General features: G+C 33.2%; 3 protein-coding genes across 3 annotated transcripts; all 3 read right to left on the reverse strand.

Moving 5' to 3' along the window:
• Positions 1–2,084: 2,084 nt before the first annotated feature.
• Positions 2,085–3,122, reverse strand: LOC129950982 (uncharacterized). Its single transcript, XM_056062963.1, has 2 exons — positions 2,686–3,122; positions 2,085–2,356 (listed from the first exon to the last, which is right to left on the reverse strand). The coding sequence occupies exons 1-2, from the start codon at positions 2,952–2,954 to the stop codon at positions 2,221–2,223; spliced, it is 405 nt and encodes a 134-aa protein (XP_055918938.1). The 5' UTR covers positions 2,955–3,122; the 3' UTR covers positions 2,085–2,220.
• A 3,738-nt stretch (positions 3,123–6,860) lies between these two features.
• Positions 6,861–9,284, reverse strand: LOC129949139 (uncharacterized). Its single transcript, XM_056060411.1, has 2 exons — positions 9,278–9,284; positions 6,861–8,557 (listed from the first exon to the last, which is right to left on the reverse strand). Exons 1-2 carry the CDS (start codon positions 9,282–9,284, stop codon positions 6,861–6,863), a joined length of 1,704 nt encoding a protein of 567 aa, XP_055916386.1.
• Positions 9,285–16,706: 7,422 nt separating this feature from the next.
• LOC129950295 (uncharacterized) lies at positions 16,707–17,413 on the reverse strand. The gene is made up of 2 exons (XM_056062192.1): positions 16,992–17,413; positions 16,707–16,931 (listed from the first exon to the last, which is right to left on the reverse strand). Exons 1-2 carry the CDS (start codon positions 17,333–17,335, stop codon positions 16,811–16,813), a joined length of 465 nt encoding a protein of 154 aa, XP_055918167.1. The 5' UTR covers positions 17,336–17,413; the 3' UTR covers positions 16,707–16,810.
• Between the last annotated feature and the right edge of the window lie 3,577 nt (positions 17,414–20,990).

A 20,990-nucleotide genomic window follows, 5' to 3' on the forward strand; every position in this document is an offset into this window, starting at 1 on the left:
ACCGAAAATAAAACGAAGTATTTACTGTCGTAAAAAAGAGTCGATTTATACCGTAGACTTGGTCAAAACGTGGCAATTGACAGCTTTTACTTCAAGTTGATAAATAAATTTGTTTATCTCGGCAATGCTGTTAATTCTGCCCTTGCTAACCGCTGTTTCTTTTCCTAAGCAAGCAGTTAAGGAATAAGGCCCTATCGCGAAGTAGCAAAAAGACACTGTACAAAACCTTAATCATCTCAGTCTTGCTGTATGGTGCAGAAGCATGGACCGTCTCCTAGGCGGGTAAAGGATATCTTGGTATCTTCCAGAGGAAGAGTCTGCGTACGATTTATGGTCCGATTTGTTTTGACAGGAAAAGTAACATTTGGCGAAGAAGAGCTATACGAGCTGAACAGCGACTTGCCACTGGTCAAAAAACTGCGTGTTCAACGCTTAAGATGGCTAGGGCATGTCGAGCAAATGAACATCGAAGCTCCAGCTCGTAAGGTATTCAACGCCAAGCCTGAGGGAACAAGAATCAGAGGCAGGCCTTATCTCTGGTGGAATCAACAAGGTGAAGCCGAAGCACGTCAACTTGGTATTCGAAACTGGAGACAGCAAGCTATAGAGATCGAGTAAGCTGGCGAAAGTTATTACTTGAGACTCAGGAGCACAATGCGCTGTACCGCCAACTAAAGTAAGTAAAAGTAAAGTATGTTTTAAACATTTGGAAGCGTTGTTCTGTCGATACCTTTTTGACTAATTGACTTATTAAAATATTAATTAGATTTTGGAGCAGATATTCCTTTGGTGGAAACAGTCCTTCGCCTTCGTATGCTTAAACTTACAAATTTGTGACACTATTAAAACCAATTTTTTAGATTATTGCTCGTAATTTTAGAAACAAATAATTAAAGAAATAACACAAAAAACGCCGCCGTTTCTATAAAAACATCGAATACCTATTTATTTTTATATTAAAAATTGGTCGACAAGGTTTTGTCCCTGTTTGTCAAAATGGTTTTTAATTTTGATCCTACTCCAAAAATATCCTGTCACATATGGTTTTTGAGATACTACTTTTTGTTATTCGAAAACAAAAATATATGAGCAAATATTCAGCTTATCGAAAGTTATGAAATAGTTTTTTTTTAATCATTTTTTAACAGAGAAAGTAAAAACTGTTTAAAATTAATTTGTTTATAACGAATCCGTTCGTCATTTAAGCAAGGCTATTACATCGAATTCGTGTGTTATATTGAAAAAAAAACTATGTTGAGTGTTTCTTCTTAAATTTAGGCGGTTACTTGAAAATTTGAAGTCTGATATTGAAATGAGTACTTTAAATTAACTTCAAACGTATTTTTCAAAATTATAACAGTATAATCTTCAAGCTTTCTCAAAACTTCATTCACACAATTTGATAATTTTCAGAAGCTAAAGAAGATACTAAAATGATTCAAAATGTACATAGAAGACAAAGAACTACTATCTTGTGTTTTATCTAAGCCTTAAGGACAAAGTTTTTGGTTGTCTCTAAATATTTGTAAGGAGAAATATTTTAAGAATCAGAGATTTGAAGTCAGGACAACTCAATCGTTTGAAAAAGAATTGTTTTGTTTGTGAAACAGGCAGAAAAAAATTGAATCATTAACATTTCTTTCTTTCAGAAATAAAAACATTTATAAACCAAGCTACAATTAATTCTCGACATTTTTCTACAGAACTAGCGTTTTGCCTCCCTTCTGTAGGTTTTCGATGTTCTTTAAGATTATAAGTGGATCAAATATCGAGGTTAAATTTCCATTTAAAGACTGTAAAACATGATTCAGTACGTTGTTTATGTGTTCTTGAGTGATTTGCCACATTTAACAATGATTTCCTTGAACAGTTCATCATTTTTAAATAATCATCAGAGATTTTCCGAATTCTTCAGTGATTTTTCAAAATTTCTATGTTCTTGATCCATTTACTTCTATTAATCCCCCTATAGACAAACGATGCATTTCCATCAACCTCCAGTAAAATAAAAACTGAAAAATCAAAAGATAAACCAAAAAACACACACGACCCAGAAATAAAAATAACAAAAGCGATAATACTGATTTTTCTTCTTATTTTTTTTTGGTTTTTTGTTTTCCAAAAATAACTTTATTTATTTTCGATGTGTACACGCAAAAAATACAAAAAATAAATAAAATAAAGTAAAATAAAATAATACAAAATATCTAAAGGAACATCTCACTTTGAATTCTTAAGATACTTTTTTGGTTTCATTACGCGCCCAAAGTAGCAACCGCAATTTTTGCAGTAATGGTTCGTATCTGTATGCTTACATGGATGTGAAAAACTTCGACAAAAACAGCAGCAGCACAATCTAAAAATTAAAAAACGAATACGAAATTAAAGAAAAGTAAATAAACAATTTATAAAACAAAAAAAAGAAGAAGAAGAAAATTCAAAATCAAAGAGTAACATTGTTCCCTTCTTCGTCGTCGTCGACTCTCCATGGGAGATGTCTAAACGTGGAAAAGATTTAATTAATTAATTCAAAGATCTCCCACTTTAATTCCAAGAAAACGATGTCATGACATCATTATTATTGTTCCCACATCAAATTGTGGAAGTCATGGAAGTCGTGGAAGTGGGTGGGTAAAAATTACTCTCTAATGAAATAATAACGAAACACAACAATGACTTTCTTACATAAAGAGAAATGAATAGATTCCATTCACGGTGCTGGTATACCATTTAAGGTCTCGAATGACTTCGGACGGAGCGCGGATGTGACATGCCGGACAAGTTACTTCCACCGGTTCTTTGGGTAGGTTAAGAAATTGTCCAACTAACGGTGTTGCAAAATTATCAAATATCTTTTGATTTTCGATTTGTTTATCTTCGGATGTTTGATTGTCAATTTCGGCAGTGGCGGTAGCGGCGTTGGTGGCGGTGTTTTCAGCTGATGGTTGACTCATGATTGTTGTAAACAATATAAAAATACGAAAAACAAAACAAAAAACTTAAATTTAACTTAAATAAATGAGACAGCGACGACGACGACGGTTATTTAACGTGATCATCACTCAGATCAGTTCTACTCTACTATCGCCCAACCTCAAAGTTCGTCTATGATCTTCTGTTTGAATAAAGGAACATAAAACATACTCGTATCTAGATACATTTACTTAAGAAAAAAGTAAAGAGAAAAAAGCTTTTGAACAAATCTGATGAGAGAGAGAGATGAGAGAGCTTTAAAATAGGTACATATTTTTAATTGTTCCAAAGGTATGCGACTTTTAATGAGTCTATTCATTCTCAAAATTAGATACGAATTTAAGGAATTATTTTCAAAAATGCGTGTTTTAGTATTATTTTGAAATAGTTGGTTCAAAGGAAGAGTAATGGACTTGCTTCATTTTTACAGAAGTATACTTACCATTACAGGTTATTTAAGTCACAAAAAATAGTGGATTTTAAGACAAAACCATAAAGTGCTTAAATTTTGAACTTTGGGTTGATTTCCTTGACCGGTTTTTATTTGTTTATAAACATCAATAATGCACTAGGTTATTATTTAATTTTTTTTTAAATCTTTAAATAGTTTAGAGAAGATGTGCTTATTTTTTACGAGCAGTATTGTAGGGACTCTCGTATGCGGCCGTTCACGTTGCTGGCTAACTTTCAAGTGTCCCTCTTTTCCTTTGTTTCTTTGGTTTCTTCCTTCTTTTTATTCTTTAATATTCCTTTTCTTTATTAGGTCGGTATTGCCAGGGTCACCAATTTAGACTTAAAGATACTACATTTACTTTCTATTTTTTTATATATTTTTTTTTATTTATTTTATTTTAAAATAATTTATAAACATTTTTTTTAATTAAGTTTGCTGAAAACCATAACTACTATCTAATAACATTTGTTGTAAATATAAATAATGTTACTGGGTATAATCCTGGAGTTTGGCTGGTGCTCTTCTCTTGCGAGGCGGTAAGTCATCCGAGTTTGCTCTCTTGCTGGTTGTTGGTCCCTGGTAGCTTAAGTCCATTTGATCTGTGCTTTGTTTCAGTCCTTCATCATTTTCCTCTTCATTTTGTACTGGCACACGTATGACGTGCGAAACATTTCGTCGATAACGTACTCCTGTTTCAAGATTTTCCACGACAATCTCTGAACCACTGCGTTCAATTACTTTGAAATCAGTTGGTTCGAACGTTACTGACAGCTTGTTTGTATTGACCAAATTCTTTAACCACACTAAATCTCCGACTGCTATCATATTATCTTTAGCACCACGTTTTTCATCCGCATAAAGTTTCTCATGGTCTTTCTTTGTTTTGTCACGATCATGTAATTCTTCGTCATATACAAAAGGCTGATTTATTTGTGGTAATTTGTCTCTAATTGTTCTGCCAAACATTAACTCCGACGGTGATTTTAATGTGGTAGAGTGTGGCGTAGAACGATACATTAACAAATAGTCCTGCAACTCTTTTTGCCAATCGTGATGTAAATTCTGACTTATTTTAAGGCGCTTTAAAATAGATCGATTTTGGCGCTCCACTTCCCCGTTCTGCTGTGGCCAAAATGGTGTAGAGTGAATTACTTGTATATTATTTTCATTGCAATATTCTTTGAACTCAGTGCTGATGAATTGCGTTCCATTGTCAGCTGTTATGAAATTAGGTCGACCAAAACGTGCGAAAATAACTCTAAGTCTTTTGATTGTTTCGAGTGTTGTAATCTTTGTCATAATTTCCACCTCAATAAACCGACTAAAATAGTCGACAACAACAAGGAGGTAATGACTTGAAGGTAGCGGGCCCATGAAATCAATGGCTAGGTGAGACCATGGTTCAGAAGGAAGCTCTTTACGCTTCAATGGCTCGGGTGGTGGTGGTGCCGAAACCATTGTGCAACCATGACACTTTTTTACAAAGCTTTCCGCTTCAATATCTATTTTTGGCCACCACACTTTCGATCTTAATCGACGTTTCATTACCGTGATTCCCGGGTGTCCCTCGTGTGCTAATTCGATTGTACGAATTCGCAGACTTTCTGGCATAACAATGCGGTTGCTTCGAAGTAAAATACTTCCAGCAAAACAAAGCTCGGTTTCAAATATTTTAAATGGTCTAGCTCTGTCAGACCAAATGCTTCCTGTGAGTCCAGTTTTAACATCGTTTATAGTTATGTCTTTTTCAGAAGCCTCTTTGATTTCATCCAGTTTCAAAGCGACTGGTACGGCATTTGCTATCACATAATTGATGTATTCTTCAGTGTCCAAATCATCATGCCACGGCTCTGCTTTGCTCGTAACAACTAATCGAGATAATGGATCTGCAATATTATTCTTTCCAGGTTTATACACAACCTTAAATTTATAGGATTGTAAACGAAGAACCCAGCGATCTATCCTTGCACAAGGTCGACTGGTTGGAGAAAATATTGTTTCCAATGCTTTGTGGTCGGTGACGAGTTCAAATGTTCGGCCGAATAAATAAAAATTAAACCTCTCAACTGACCATACTAAAGCCAAAGCTTCCTTTTCTGTTTGGCAATAGCGTTTTTCGGTATCGCTCAAACTTTTACTGGCGTATGTGATCACTCTCGGGCCCTTTTCATTGATTTGAATCAAAACAGCACCTAGAGCAATTGGGCTGGCATCAGCATACACTTGAGTGCGATTCTTTACATCGTAATAACCCACTACTAAATCGTTTGTTAGACTTTTTTTAAGACTTTCAAACGCAACGCCTTGTTCGGTTTTCCACTCAAATGTTGCATTCTTCTTTGTTAAAACTCGAAGTGGTTCGGTCAGATCGGCTAAGTTTGGAATAAATTTTCCAACGAAATTAACAAGGCCAAGAAAACTACGCACTTCCGCTACACATGACGGGCGACGAAAATTTTGTACGGCCTCAACTTTACTTTGTGTAGGAGTGATGCCGGATGCCGATAACTTGTGGCCCAAAAACTCCAGCTCTCGTACACCAAAAATACACTTCGCCTGATTTAACATGACGTTAAAATTTTTAAGAGTTTTCAAAACTCTTTCTACTCGCTTATTCAGTTCCTCCATTGTCTCCCCGTATATAATTATATCGTCCATGTAATTCAGGCACCCTTCACAACCAACCAAAATTTGTTCCATAATTTTTTGGAATAATTCCGGTGCGCAAGCTATTCCAAACATGAGTCTGGTGTAACGGAATAAACCCTTCCTGGTAATAAAGGTTGTAATCGGTCTAGACTCCTTTGAAATTTCCACCTGAAAACACAAAATTTTCCATTTAAACTTTTTTTTTTTTTGAAAAGAAAACTGAATCGCATACAATCAATCTATGACAGTCAATTAACTAAATGAAATGCTCAACAGCCATCATACAGACATTAGCTATCCTAAACTTTTCGGTACCGTTGTTAGATATATTTTTCTACATAGACAAGGAAAAGTAAAAATTCGTTTTTTTTTCCTTATGTATATTATATTAATTATTAAAATTTGCCCATTTCAACGGTAAACGATTCAAGTGCATTCCATTCTTTTAATACTTTTGTTGTTTTTTCATGTTTACAAAAAAACAAAAAAAAACGTTTCATAACAAAATTTAAATAGACTAATTCTGAAACTTAGAATTGTGAAACTCTCCTTTTAAATTTCGTGAACGAAAAAGTAACATAACTCTGTGATACCTGAATTTATTATTTATTTCGGAACAAGAATATACATATAAATATTCAACTTTAAAGTTAAGAAAAATATAACAAGTTAAGTTAAATTATTGAAAAAAAACGAAAGAATATAATATATTTGATTTCATAGTTTTGTTATTTAAAGGTATACTTAGTATAAGTAGAAATTGTTTCCTCTTTTTTTTTTTAATTCACACCTGGTGGAAAGCATTTTTCACGTCCAACTTGGTAAAGAACTGCCCTTTTCCGATGTGGGGAAGAAAATCTTCCATGGTTGGAAGTGGGTGGTTCTCTCTTTGTACAGCCTCGTTGGCCCGACGCATATCGATGCAGACTCGAACATCATCACCTTTTGGAACTGGTACTACAGGTGAAATCCATTGAGAAGGCTCATTTACTTTTTCTATGATACCCTGTTCAAGTAGCTCATCAATTTTTTTGTCAACGGCTTCTTCTAGTGGCACTGGTACTCGGCGATATGGTTGTGCTACTGGTTTGACGTTTTCCTTCAAAGGTATGTCAACAACAAACCCTTTTATTTTGCTCATGCTGCTCTGTTGTTCGACTTGATTGATATTTTCCCCGATTTTCATAACACCTAGTGGAATACCAGTCTCATAGCCAATCAAAGCTTTTCCATAGTCTTTAACAACATAAAAGTCAGCCACACAGCACTTGGATGTAGTCTGAACCGTTGCTTCAAATATTCCAATGGTAGTTAATGGATGTCCACCGTACGCTTTAAACTCAAGACCATCAGCATCCTTCCGTTGCTTGGAGACTTTAACTTTGTTCGCCTTAAGAAAATCCCAGTTGCTACCGTCAATTATATTGTATTTTGAACCTGAATCCACAACTACTGTGATTGTCACTCCACCAATTTTGCAACTAATTTCATTGGCCTTACTGTCACCAATGCAGAAAATGTATTCATCGAGTTTTGTTGTGCTGTCAAGCAGTTTAATAGTTTCGGATTCAGTTGCTTTGATTTTTTTTGTTTGGCGGTCTTCAGATTCATGCTTCATTCTTTGTTTGAAATCTGGTTCTTTTGTAGTTGCAGTGTTGTATGAATGGATTCGCTTTTTGCTGCGACACTTCCTAATAAAATGATCCTTGCCACCGCATTTGTTGCAAAGCTTGCCTCTTGCTGGGCATTTTTCGTCGAAAGCCCTATGCCCAGCATATCCACATCGGGTGCACTCAATTTTGTTGTCATTGGCCCTATTCGTTTTGAAGATTGCTTTGGAGTCGATTGTATTGACGTTTTCTGATAGTTGGTTGTTTGTGTTTACACTTGAGTCGAAAGTCTTACATTGTTCCTCAATTGCTTCGAATACTTTTGCCGATCTCAAAATGTTGTCCAGCTTGCAGTCACCCAACTTAAGCAGCTCCCGCCGAAGTTTCGCCGAAAAACATTTTTCGATAATTTGATCTTTGACATTATCTTCGGCGGCCTCGCCAAAATCGCATTTTTCAGATTGTATGCGAAGTCTCATGACGAATATACCGAATTGTTCGCTTTTTTCTTGTTTAATGAGACGAAAAACGTGTCGTTCGTATGTGGCATTTCTTTTCGGTTCAAAAAATTCGTTTAACTTGCATAACGCGATGCCATAATCTGTTGGATGTGGGCTACACCCGATGGCAAGTGGTCCACGAGCAACTTCAGCCAGACTTGCTGGTGTTGGTAGAGCTTCATACAACTCCTGAACCTTGCGCCCAGCCAAGTGTAGCAGTTTTACGAACTTTTCAGAATCGTCTTCGATGTGAGTTGCTTTAAGGTACCACTCGAATGAACGGAGCCAATTTCTCCACTCTAAACCACAATTTTCTTCATATAGAGTGTAGTCGAACGGCGGTAGTTCTAAATATTTTGATGCAAAGTTATCTAGAGAAAAAAACGACAACAAATAAAACAAAAAAAAAATAAGTATTTTTTCCTATTCGGAGAAATATTGTTTGTGCTAATAGTGGTGTCTCTTCATGACAAATGCAACTATATGCACTAAAACACAATATTAAAGCACTATTTTGAAGGAAATATATATTTCCCCTCCCCCCAGACTTGCACACCAGTTGTATATTGCCCGTCTAAGTTTTCCTAACCACAATATTCAATGGCGGATAGATTAGATCATTGAAGTCTCACCACAAGATATTTGCCCATCATTTAAGTAGCATTCTCTTTCTTGCAATCATTGAAGTCGCACTATTCTTCTCTTTTTTTTCGGCTGTTGGCAATCATTTAAGTTGCTCACTGGCAAACATTTAAGTTGCTCTCTCTTTTACCTTTGCCGATTTGCAAACATTTAAGTTGCACCCAAAGCATTGAAAGAAGCGAGACAAAATAAAACATGACAGGAAAAAGAACTGGCAGTGGTAATCCGAATATTCTTACTCCGAATTGCTACAACTGTAAATTTACTTTTTTTTTTTCCTTTGTCGCCTTATGCTCAAGCCTGATAAAAACGAATCAACCTACTTTATTTTCCTTTTTCACTTATGTACAGACTTCTTGATTCAACCAGTTTAACAAAATAATTGCCCATTAGTGTACCATCCCTATTTCAAATAGACAACAATATTAAAATGAAGTATTTCTACTTACCAGACATTGCGCGTTAGTTTATTATATATTTTTTTATATTTTTTTTTTTATCCTCGTCGCCAATGTAGGGACTCTCGTATGCGGCCGTTCACGTTGCTGGCTAACTTTCAAGTGTCCCTCTTTTCCTTTGTTTCTTTGGTTTCTTCCTTCTTTTTATTCTTTAATATTCCTTTTCTTTATTAGGTCGGTATTGCCAGGGTCACCAATTTAGACTTAAAGTGCTGCCAGATACTACAAGTATAAAGCTGGTTTGTGTTAGAATCGTCAATTGTGCGCATCCCAGATTTTTCAACTGTGCCATACTTTTTTTGCTATTCAATAAAGTTTTTGAATTAAACTATAATTTCAAAGTTTTTAGCAATTATTAAACAAACAAAATACAAAGGCTTGCCTTTCGACACCACATTGAAACTTGGTTTTCAAATAAAAAATACTTTCCAGACAAAATACAATACAAAAATACACCAACCAAAAATATGAAGTTATTAAATTTTGTTGACTAAGTTCATCAATTCAGAATGTTTTCGACCGTTATTATCAAATCTATAAACTAAACAAAGTAATTAGTGTCTTTTTTGTGTAGAACAACTTGAGCTACGATATTTACCTATGACTTTAGTTTTGTAATCCTATAGTTTTGGAATAATTTCCAAAGAAGACTTTTTTGGGAGTGCTAAGTCTTCTCAAACAATTTTAAACTCGTGATTTTAACCAAAAACGATATTACGAGGTTCTGACAATTCCGTCTTTCCGTATGTCCTCGTCCATACATTCGAAAACATTGGGTCCATTGAGTTACATTGAGATTCTAATGAAATTTCCTCTAAAATTGTTTAGGTGAATATAAAAATAATGTTGCTCCGAAAAAGAACTTTGTTATTAGTTTGTATATTTTTAAAAGAATTTAAACGCAAAACGAATATTAATACATAAATATACTCACATACCAAACATTAATTGTAAAATTGTATATATAATGAATTAATTATTTAAAAAACAAACACTTTCAAAAATTCAAAGATTTTATGTTTAAAATCAAACCTTTTAGTTCGAAATTTAAATTTCGATTCTCTTTTAAACATCGCATAGGAAGTTATTGTAATGGATTCGATTTGTCAAATTAAAAATGTTGACGTTTCTCGACGTTTCAAGGTCCCTAGAGTGGAAATAAAAGATTTTTAGAAAGATGTATGTACGTGCGTGTTTACGTACGTTCGAACGTCCGTATGTTCGTGCGTCCGTACGTTTGCTACGTTTTTTTCGTCGTCCATAAGCTCAAGAACCAGAAGAGATCAAAATGGGGTGGCGCAACAGTTCGTTGTGAACCAGGGCCTAGTGACTTACAACTCTCAACCATTCCTGTGTGCGAGTAATGTTGTCAGGAATGGAGGGGACCTACAATTTTATGCCGAATCCGAACGGCTAGTTTGAGAAAGCACTTTTTCATGACAAGAATTACTCTTGAAGGATTTGTCAATTCCTCGCAAGAGGCAGTACCCGCGGAAATTAATTTTTTTAAATTAAGGTGGCACAGGCAGGGATTGAACCCAAGACCCCTTGCATGACAGTCCAACGCACAAACCATCATGCCACGGGTACTACAACCAGAATAGATATCGACTTTAAATAAATTTTAATATATAGATAATAAGGCAGAAAGATGCAGAAACGGCTCTCAAGAAAATTGGGTGGGTGGTTTTTTTTACCATAGCAGTTTAAGAAAATGGTTAAAATTTCGGTTAACCCTAAATATCTCACGAACCAATGACGATAGAGACTTTAATTAAATTTTGTATTATATATTGTAAGGTGATACCAAACCAGTATAATTTTGGAAAAAAATCTAATTAGCGGATTTCTTATAAATAAAAAACACTGAAAACAAAATTTGTCACCTCGAAAATTTTACGAATACAAAATGATTTTATTTCCAAAACAATTTTATGCAATAAAGAATAAAGTTTTTAACATCTTGTAAAATTTAAAAAAAAAATCAAACTGACAGATTTTTTATAAAAAATAAAAACCTAAAAAAAACATTACTCAAAGTTGGTAAAAATTGAATTTCGACTCAAACAGCTTTTCAAAAACTTGAGATTATGGCTTCAATCTTATTTCAACTTATAAGAAATATTGTTTTCAACATTCGATACAGTTTTGAGAAAAATTGAATTAAGGTTTTTTTTTACAAAAAATAAAAACTAAAGAGAAAATTTAACAAAAGTTGATAAAAATTGATTTTCGACAAAAATATCTTTTAAAAAATTTGAGATAATGGCTTCCGACTAAATTTTACTTATAAAAAATTTTCGGGTTGGGTACGATTTGCCGATTTTTAAAATGTCGATTTAAAAAAGTCGACCATTATAATGTCGATTGTCGAAAAGTCGATTGATAAAAATACCGACCGAACAAAATGCCGACTCTTATAATGTCGATTTTGAAAATATCGACTGGTAAAAGGTCGACAGTGACAAAGTGAATGATGTTCACATGCATGCGGCGCCGCATGCATGTGAACATCATTCACTTTGTCACTGTCGATCAACTAGTCACTCTCGGTTAACTGTTAATGTTTACATTCGCCGCATGCATGTGAAATTTTTTATGAACCGATGTGTATAGTATATCATTGAATTAAAAATAAAATTGAGTGTCCACATTAAAGAGAGAGTTTCTCCTTTTTTTCTTTACAACAGTCGACATTTTAACCGACAACTTTTCAGTCGACATTTTTTATAGTCGACATTTAAACGGGCAACTTTTTTATTTGTCGATCAAACTTCAGTCGACATTTTAAGAGTCTGTAAAGTTTTCAGTTGGCCAGTCGACATTTTTTTTGTCGACCATTCGTACGCCACCCAAAATTTTCAACTTTTGGAAAAACTTTGAGAAAAATCGAATTGACAATTTGTTTTACAAAAAATAAAAACCTAAGCAAAAATATTAATAAAAGTTAATAAAAATTAAATTTCGACTCAAATAATATCTTTTCACAACTTTGACATATTGGCTTTAAACTTCTTTTATCTTTTAAAAATATTGTTTTCAACATCCAGTCATTTTTTTTTAAATCGAATTGAATATTTTCTTACAAAAAAAAAAACAATATTAAAACTTGGTAAAAATGTACTTTCGACTCAAATATCTTTTCAAAAATTAAAAATATTGTCTTCATCCGTCTTTTTTTCACAGAAAATATTGTTTTCGATGTTCAGTAGTTTTTTATAAAAATCAAACAGTCCGTTTTTTCATAAAAAATAAAATCCCCTAAAAATGGTACGCAAATTTGATGTTCGGTTCTTGATATCTCTCTAATTGACTTCATTCATCCAATTTGTAAAAATTTAAGAAATGCTACGAAAATTGGCAAACATTTGTTTTCGAATAAAAATCTTTTTAACAAAACTAAATTTTCAAACTAAACTATTTCTTTATACGAACAATATTGTTGGTAATTTAAATTTTTTAAGAATAATTGAGCTAACATCCCAATCTTACAAACTTTTAAGTAAAACAAATCAACGGACGGGATGGGAAGTTATCAGTGTCATTCGCATCCCAGTCTCTTTTTAAATTTTAAAATGTATGAGAACATTTGCTTTGAAGGTCAAAAACTCTTAAAATAGAAGACACCAATCGTTTTTGACATAAAAACTTAATTGCAAAAAATATGTAGGCTTATTGATAATTTTCAAGAATAATTCATTTCCTGCTTAAACGTCTGGAATTTTGAACTGATTGGTTTTAGATTGATATTTTTTAACATATTATTCATTGAATTCTATGATGTTCTCGAAAGTTTGATATGTGCGTCAATTAATGGACATTTTTTGATAAGTAAACTTCAATGACTGTTATGTCTCGAGAAAGATCTATGTTATTTTTTTTTACCTGATTTGTTTTTCTTAAGATTTCGCCATTTACGAAAAATGCAAGAATTTTATAAAAAGTTGAAGTTAAAATAATTCAAACCATTTTCCAACATTTTAAAGACAAAATTTAGCAACATTTTTGGGAAAAACTTGAACAAATTCGTTTGTCCTAAATTGCAAAATATGCCAATTCTTTAAAATCGGCTTATTGGTGACAGTCTATTTCTTGACAGTCTCTTGGATCATTGACTTTCAGAATAGTGACAGTTATCTTTTAAAAAACTACCAAACAATTGGGCGATAGTTTTACTTTTAACCGATACAGTTTCAAAAATATGTGCATTTGTTCTTTTTTTCACAAATATGAATAGTTGACATCAATGTTAAACTTAAAGAACAAAATCAAAACAAAATTGTTTGAAATTTTATTTCAATCTACTAAAAACATGATATTACAAGATCCATTTGTAGTTAAAAACAAAATGCACGACTGATCCGCTCATGTATCCTAAGACTTTGTTTAAAAGTATGTACAATTTTTTTCTTAAACATATTTTTGGTATGCAGTTATTTATTGTTTATAAATACATAAACAATTTACAATTTACCATCGTGAACAAATGATGATGAGGTATCCTTTTTGGAGCAATACAAAAATATATTTGTATCGAAAGAAGCCAAATTAAGAAATCAAATTTTAGAGACAATTAAACAAGATACATTTTTTCTTAATTTTCTCCCAAATTTCTTTTGAAAAAAGTCGAGTTAACGATTTTTTACCAACAAATTTGTATTGAGACAACCGCCGTTTTTAGTTTTAAGAAATAAAAAAAATCTTTGTTTGCTACAACCAATTGAATACATTTGACGATCTCTTTAATGATCTCCCTAAACGTCTTCGGTTAATTGTCAAGTTATGTTACAATTTGATGAAGGGTCTCGACTCTTGTTTTCACTAATCCTTTTTTATATCTCCTATTGCGTTAAAATAGTCACTCGAAAAAACTTTTTATTAATAATAATTTTACAGCAAGTTGGGTTTTTTTTTAGATTTTTATTTGATCATATTTCAAAAGTTTAATGGTGTTACCCACGAAGCTTTTGCTTATCTATAGGTGGTTAAAGTTCCAAAGTATTTGAATTAATTGGATTTCAATATTAAACAGTTTTATACCTGTTTTTGAACATCTTTTGTTGAATATCTTCCTAGATGAAATAAAGCAAACATAGCACTCCTCATACTTTCCCTTACAGTAGTAATATGCCACAGAAAGTTTTCACATATTGTAACTCCAAGGTATTTGATTGATTGAACTAATTCAATGGCATCACTTTTTCTTGAAGTTGGAAATTCAGGGTTTTGAAAGAAAATGTTTGCGGTCTCTTTTTGTTTGTTTGGTGCACCAATGTGCATAATTTTTGTTTTGGTTGCGTTGATGACTAATCCAAAATCGTGGCACCATCGAGTGACTTCATCAAACTCCTGTTGCATCGTAGAAATCGCGGTTTCAAGACACATGTGCCTGACAATAATAGCTATATCTTCTGCATATGCAAAAGCTGTGCTTTTCTTAAAAATACGAAGGAGTGCATCCGCAAAAAGTATAAAAAGGACCGGACCCAGTTTTGACCGTTGTGGTACACCATTTGCGCAGCTTCTTTCTTTACTCCATGAACTTCCAACCTTTGCTCTAAACGTTCTTCCTATATGAGATAGCTCTCCATCCATTTCCATAGAGTTCCCCTAATGCCAATTCTGTAAAGGACATTCGTATCGAATTCCTTGCTGAAGTCTACGAACATAACCAATACGTGATGGTTTTTATTGAGACCCAAGTTAATAGTATTACAGAATTCGCCAATAAGTCTTCCCGTATTTTTACCTTTTTGAAAACCATATTGATTAAAGCGGTGTTTTTCAATGATCTTGTTTAGTCATCTTAGGACAACTTCTTCAAGACATTTTTCAACAGCTGGCAAGATCGAAATTGGCCTATAGTTGAGAATTTCACCTTTTTTTTCCTTTATAGACGGGACGAATAACTAAAGTCTTCAAAATGTTCGGTTCACACCCACCAAACTTCTGTTCACAATTTGTCGAATCAATGGTGTTAGCTGATTTGCATTAAGTTTAATGTCGCATCCCCTTATTCCGTCAGCACTTGGGCTTTTATTAGAATTCAGATTTGAGGTATATTATTAATTTCGGTTTCATCAGCTTCTTCTACATATATTGACTGTGGACGTTGTTGACAAGGCTGTCTTCTCATCTTCATCTTCTATACATTGTATCTCTCCTTTTAAACAGTTCAATTATTTCCGGGGTTATTCAACTCTTGATTTGATTTGTAATAATTTTCGTTCGTTTGTTGCGTAAGTCGGTTGACTTTTTCTTGATTAAATTTTGATTGGACATTGCAATATGGTTAAACTGTTCCGTATTGTGTTTATTACCGTGAAGTATTGCAAAGTGATCAGATATATCAGTTTCTATAACAGTTTCTTGAAAATGCAACAATATGGGATCAATTAAAGTACCTGTACCAGTAAACATGTTATTTCGAGTACTTTTTTTGATAACATTCATTAGGCCCTTCGAAGACATAACATCAAGAAATTTACTGGTGACCGTGTTATTAAAATCCTGAGTATCAATATCACCAAGGACAACCAAATGCAATTCTTTAGTATTTCCATCAGTAATAAAATCATTATTTTTTAGAGATGCTGGTCTATAAATTGGAAAAATATTTTTACTTCCCTTCATTCATTCTTTATAAAATTTTTTTGGAAAATTGAAAAAAAAGAGGCTACATTAGTTAACATCAAATAAATTTGTATGATGTTGCTCAGAAATGAAAATAGTTTCAAAAATGTTTGACTGTTTAGTTTTCCAAATTCATAGTAACTAAATTGAAGAAACACCAATGTAAGACTTCCAAAGAACAATCAACAATAATTATTTTGAAATTCTTTAAAAAAAAATTATTCTCAAGATCCATTCTTGATTTCAGCAAAAATAGGTTGTGCATTGTTTTGAGAAATGAGCAACGTTCTTATGTTATATGTAGGTATATATCAAGACTTGATGTAGCATCATCATATTATCTAATGAGTACGCTCTGAAACGCATGATTTAATGTAAACTATCCATAAAGCCCCTCCGTCTAAAAAAGCTAACAACCCCACTGCCTAATATTGAAAGATATTGAATTCTATACAATTTATCTCCCTTTGAATAAGTAAAAACAAAATAAGCGTCTTTTATACGGCTTTGCACTTGACACCAATTTTCAATTTTAATAAACACACAAACTTCCTTTCACTTTCTTTTCTTTTTCTTAAGGTTTACTTACAATAAATAAATCTACTTACCTACACATAGTTTATTTATTACTCATGAACAAAAATACAATTATTTTCTCATTAGAAACTTTCAGATCTCGTTTTCGTCTTTAGCAAGGTTGAAAAAATAAATCACATTCGCAGGCTTTGGTCGAAACAGAAATAAATAGGTCGGTACTCCATTTTTGAATAAAAATATACAAACCAAATGTTTTATTTTTGAGTTTTATTTTCTATCCATTGTTTATTGTTGGTGTATACGTTCAAAATAAATATTTAAAAGTAAAAAAAAGTTGAATTTCAAAACAAAATCTCACACCGGCCGATCGTAAAAGCTCAAATGGCCACCGCACTTATTGCAAAACATTCGTTTGCTCTTATATTGACTCGATAGACAGCAGTACAGAAACGACAGGGAAAATATTGGAAAACAGCTGAAAGAAAAAAAAAATAATGATTATCCTCTCGAAATCTTTAACCCATTTATTCCTTACCATGACAAAACTGCTAACATCGAGTTCAGCTGCCCAAAAACTCCAGACATATGAACTGTCTCGGTATCAGCTCGAGCTCCACAAAGTGGACATTTGACGTAGTAGGAACTTGGACCGACCGCAAAGTATCTCAGATGGGGCTTGCCGTCTTCGGCTGTTGATTTTGGAGCCCATTGCAGCTGATTCGCTTGTTTGGCTTCGAATTCTTCATCGGTGGCATTATCAATGAAGGGAAGATTGGCGCCTCGAGCCAGACGTATGTTCCCGATTATGTTGTTGCTTCTTTCCTCGGGAGTTGTTGGCGGGTTGAGATTAATCTCAACTAACTCTGTGCCTTCTGTCATGTTTGTCTAGGAATGTGCCCGACACTTATTCCACGCACCACCGATCTGGACGGACTGCGGTGCGAAGATGTTGATCATAGATGTGAGCAATATTTTTGTTGCCATTATCGTGATGGATAACTCTTTTTGGATTATAATTTGCATTTAAGATACACTTTTTTAAGAGAAAATCAGAAAGAGAAATTTAGATTTGATCTTATATTTCAAAGCTTAAAAGCTTATGCACAGAGATGTAATTTTTTATAAATAGAACACGATTATTTTTCTTTATCATTACCAATGCCTTTTTGATGAATGGCAATACAAATATTGACGAATGCAATTTTTTCAAAATAATTGAACCAATCATTTTAAAAAATTTAGTACTACTAATAATGCTACAAAAGATACTTTTTACAACTTAATCAAACTTAACTAGAACTGAGAAAAGAAGAAGTTAAAATCTTTACTTTAAATTTTGAAGTAAAGTTGCTTGCTTTTTAACTATATTTCAGGAATAATCTTTGGAGAAGTAGTTTAAGTCAAAATATTTGTCTGAAGAAAAGTATATTTTCATCTCTGTAATGAAGTTGTTATGGTTTTGTCTTCGTAACATTAACATTCTGTTCAGAGTAAAAGAAGCTTTAGGAAAGCTTTCAGTCGAAAATCTCTTAATTGAAGCACATTTAAAAATGCTCAGAAAAAAAGTGTTCTTCATGATAATTTCAAAAAATATTGCAATAATACAAAAGACTCATTTGTTCAGCTTAATACAAGCTATAACTTAACATAACTTAACTTGACTTAACACTAACTTTACAATTTTTTTTATGTTCTGGATATCAGTTTTCAACATTAATTCATGTGGGCCCTAAGGGCCCCATTAAAGCTCTTTAATGTACAAGAACTAACAATTTTGATTTTATTAGACTTAAAATTAAAATTGACGAGGAATTTGAAATCAAAAAGGGAAAATGTATAGGGTATCTTTCAGATGGGATTTAAAGTCGAAAACTAGCATAGCAGCGTTGCAGTGACGAAGAATTCTGGACATTGGTTCAAAGTGCCAGTAATTATTGCGGTGATAAGGGATATAGAAAAAGGAGACAGATAGCAGATTTCGGTGGTTTGTTTTAAGATGAACATCACTCAGGAGTGCCGGGAATCTATATTGCCCATGAACAATTAGTGAGCAAATATTATATCAGGTTTTTTGTGCCTAATATATTATAGGGGTTGCAAACCTATCAGTTTTAGTTGATCGGCATAAGGAGGCAAGTTGGATGTATCATCCCAGGGGAGGCCACCTAAATCAAATTCAAATCAAATTTTTTTTATAAAAACTGATGGGACGCCATCAGAACCAGGGCCAAAGTTTTCTTTGAGGCTTACGATTTTGGCAAGTACCATTTCTTCAGTTATTGTAAAAGATGAAAGAGAGGTTTGAGTGCAACCATCTTAATAACTAATTTAATTTAAACTTTACAAAGCTGTTGAATTTACTAATCATTTCTTCTACTGCTTCGCAATTTTTCACGTTTTAAAGGAGTATTACGTTTTAATATTGTTAGCAGGGACGTTTTTTTAAGTGATTGTAGGTAATTAAAATACAACACTGAAATAGAGTTGAAACCTTTGCATTATTTTGCATTCTTAAGAAAAATTTTACAACACAATTTGGAATTTTAATCAATTGATCGAAAATTGGTTTGCTAGGTTTAAGATTTTTTTTTAAGAATGCGAATAAAACCTTTTAAAGATCAAATGATTGGTTAAAATTAATGAATAGGTAGATACAATCTTTTTAAATGAATTCAATTAATGATTTATAATGATTGCATTCCCCAAAAAATTTAAGAGCTTGCAAGGGAGACACAAAGTTAAACGAGCGGTACTTTTAAAATTATATGTTGATTGATTACCGGTCAATTCAATAGGTTCACACCATTTACAATAAAGAGGAGCTATTTTTTCTTCAAAATAGTTTTACATGAATATTTTTGGCGGTGAATTTTCAAAGCATGTATAAGTATATCTATTTAACTATTTATAAGAAAGAGTTAAACCGAAAACAAACTTTACGTTGAATTTGAAACGTTTCCTGCAAAGTATTCAAATAAATTGCCATTTTGATCGGCCAATAGAATAGGTTCACCTGTAGGTATGTGTTGGGAAAATATAGAGAAAATGAAGGAATAGCTAAAACAAAAACAATCCTTTTTAGAGTTAGCCATTTTTTTCGACCCTCCTTTATTTAGCGTTACCTCAAAAATTCTATTTGGCATGGATCATACATTTTTTAATAATAATTTAAAGACATTTTTGTCCAAGCTTGTTTTATTGCTGTTGATAGTGATTTTGTGTCTTCAAATTGTTGCCCAGACTTTTAGACTTCACGGACGAGACATCCCCAAACATTCTCAATAATATTAAGGTCTGGTGAGTAGGGAGGCCATTCCAACAATCCAACATCTTGTTGGTTTATTCAGGCTTATATAACACTGGCGGTAGGGATGGGGGAAGAATGGTTTTGTATGATGATGGAAATTCCAACTCAATAGTTCCAAAATACGATTTTGCATCCCAAACCATAACAACACCTTCACGGCTATGTGAAGCAGCAAAAATAATTTTTTTTCGTAAATCAATGGTAAAATAATTAAATCCGTCCGGGTCATCGAGACTAAATTTGTTTTCATCCGTGAAAACGATAAACTGCCACTCCTTTTTCCATTACATATGGTACCTGCAGAATTCAGTCTTCTTCTTCAGTTTCATGCGCTTGATGTTTGGGGTATTCCTAATCACTCTCTTAACCGTGGGAATGCTTGCTGTTGTTCCAGATGATGTCTTTATTTGAGGAGCTGACTGACAAGAATAAGACACCAGTCGAGCAATCAATCTCTTTTCAGCAGGTGACGTAACTTTTTGGCGTCCTTTCATATTCTTCCCATAGTTTTCTTTATTTTTCAAAAAAAAACTGCTCACAACATTTTGCGATCTTCCAATTTTTTTGCGATTGAAAGCGCACTTAAACTTTGTTACGCGTACAGTTTGCTTTTAATTTTGTCTTCCAAATTTTTTAATATAATAATTTAACTTCACTTTGTAAAAATTTCACGCACCGATTTTTACAAATTCTGAACCAGAACTTACTTTAAAGCAGATGAACCTATTTTATTGACCGATTGGAAATGCTGTTTTTTAATTGCATTTTATAGTGTGCTTCCAATTTACCTTTAGAACATATTTTAATTTGTCTCCGTCTTGTATGTAAATAGATTGTTAATGAGACATGATTTCAGAATATAAAAGAAAAAAGCTTTTTGCAAAGCTCTATTCTGGAGAAAAGAGCCTTTTCCCTTGTAAAAGGCCGGCAGTGTAGTTAGCTAGTACCGGTAGCTACTTTCCCATTTCAAACAAACAAAGTACAACGAGCGTGTAAACTGCAGCAAACTGTCAATTTTAATAGACATGATATTAATTTGTAGTACCCGTTTGTTGATGGTTATTACGTTACGTAGGACTCTTATGCCAGAGGTCTTGGGTTCAATCGCTACTTATGTGGCCTAAAGTTTTTTTGTCGGGTTCTGCCTCTTGCGAGGAATTGACAAGTCCTCGCAGACTAATTCTTGTCATGAAAAGTGCTTTCTCAAATTAGCCGTTTGGATTAGGC

The sequence above is a fragment of the Eupeodes corollae genome, chromosome 3 (assembly GCF_945859685.1).
Source record: "Eupeodes corollae chromosome 3, idEupCoro1.1, whole genome shotgun sequence".
Taxonomy (NCBI): Eukaryota; Metazoa; Arthropoda; class Insecta; order Diptera; family Syrphidae; genus Eupeodes; species Eupeodes corollae.

Excerpts from the sequence above, each read along its gene's own strand:
- LOC129950982 (XM_056062963.1), bottom strand. The coding sequence starts at position 2,954 with ATGAGTCAACCATCAGCTGAAAACACCGCCACCAACGCCGCTACCGCC. Across the intron at positions 2,357-2,685 it reads ATCTATTCATTTCTCTTTAT|ATTGTGCTGCTGCTGTTTTT; the intron begins GTAAGAAAGTCA and ends TTTAATTTTTAG.
- LOC129950295 (XM_056062192.1), bottom strand. The coding sequence starts at position 17,335 with ATGACAGAAGGCACAGAGTTAGTTGAGATTAATCTCAACCCGCCAACA. Across the intron at positions 16,932-16,991 it reads ATGTTAGCAGTTTTGTCATG|CTGTTTTCCAATATTTTCCC; the intron begins GTAAGGAATAAA and ends TTTTTCTTTCAG.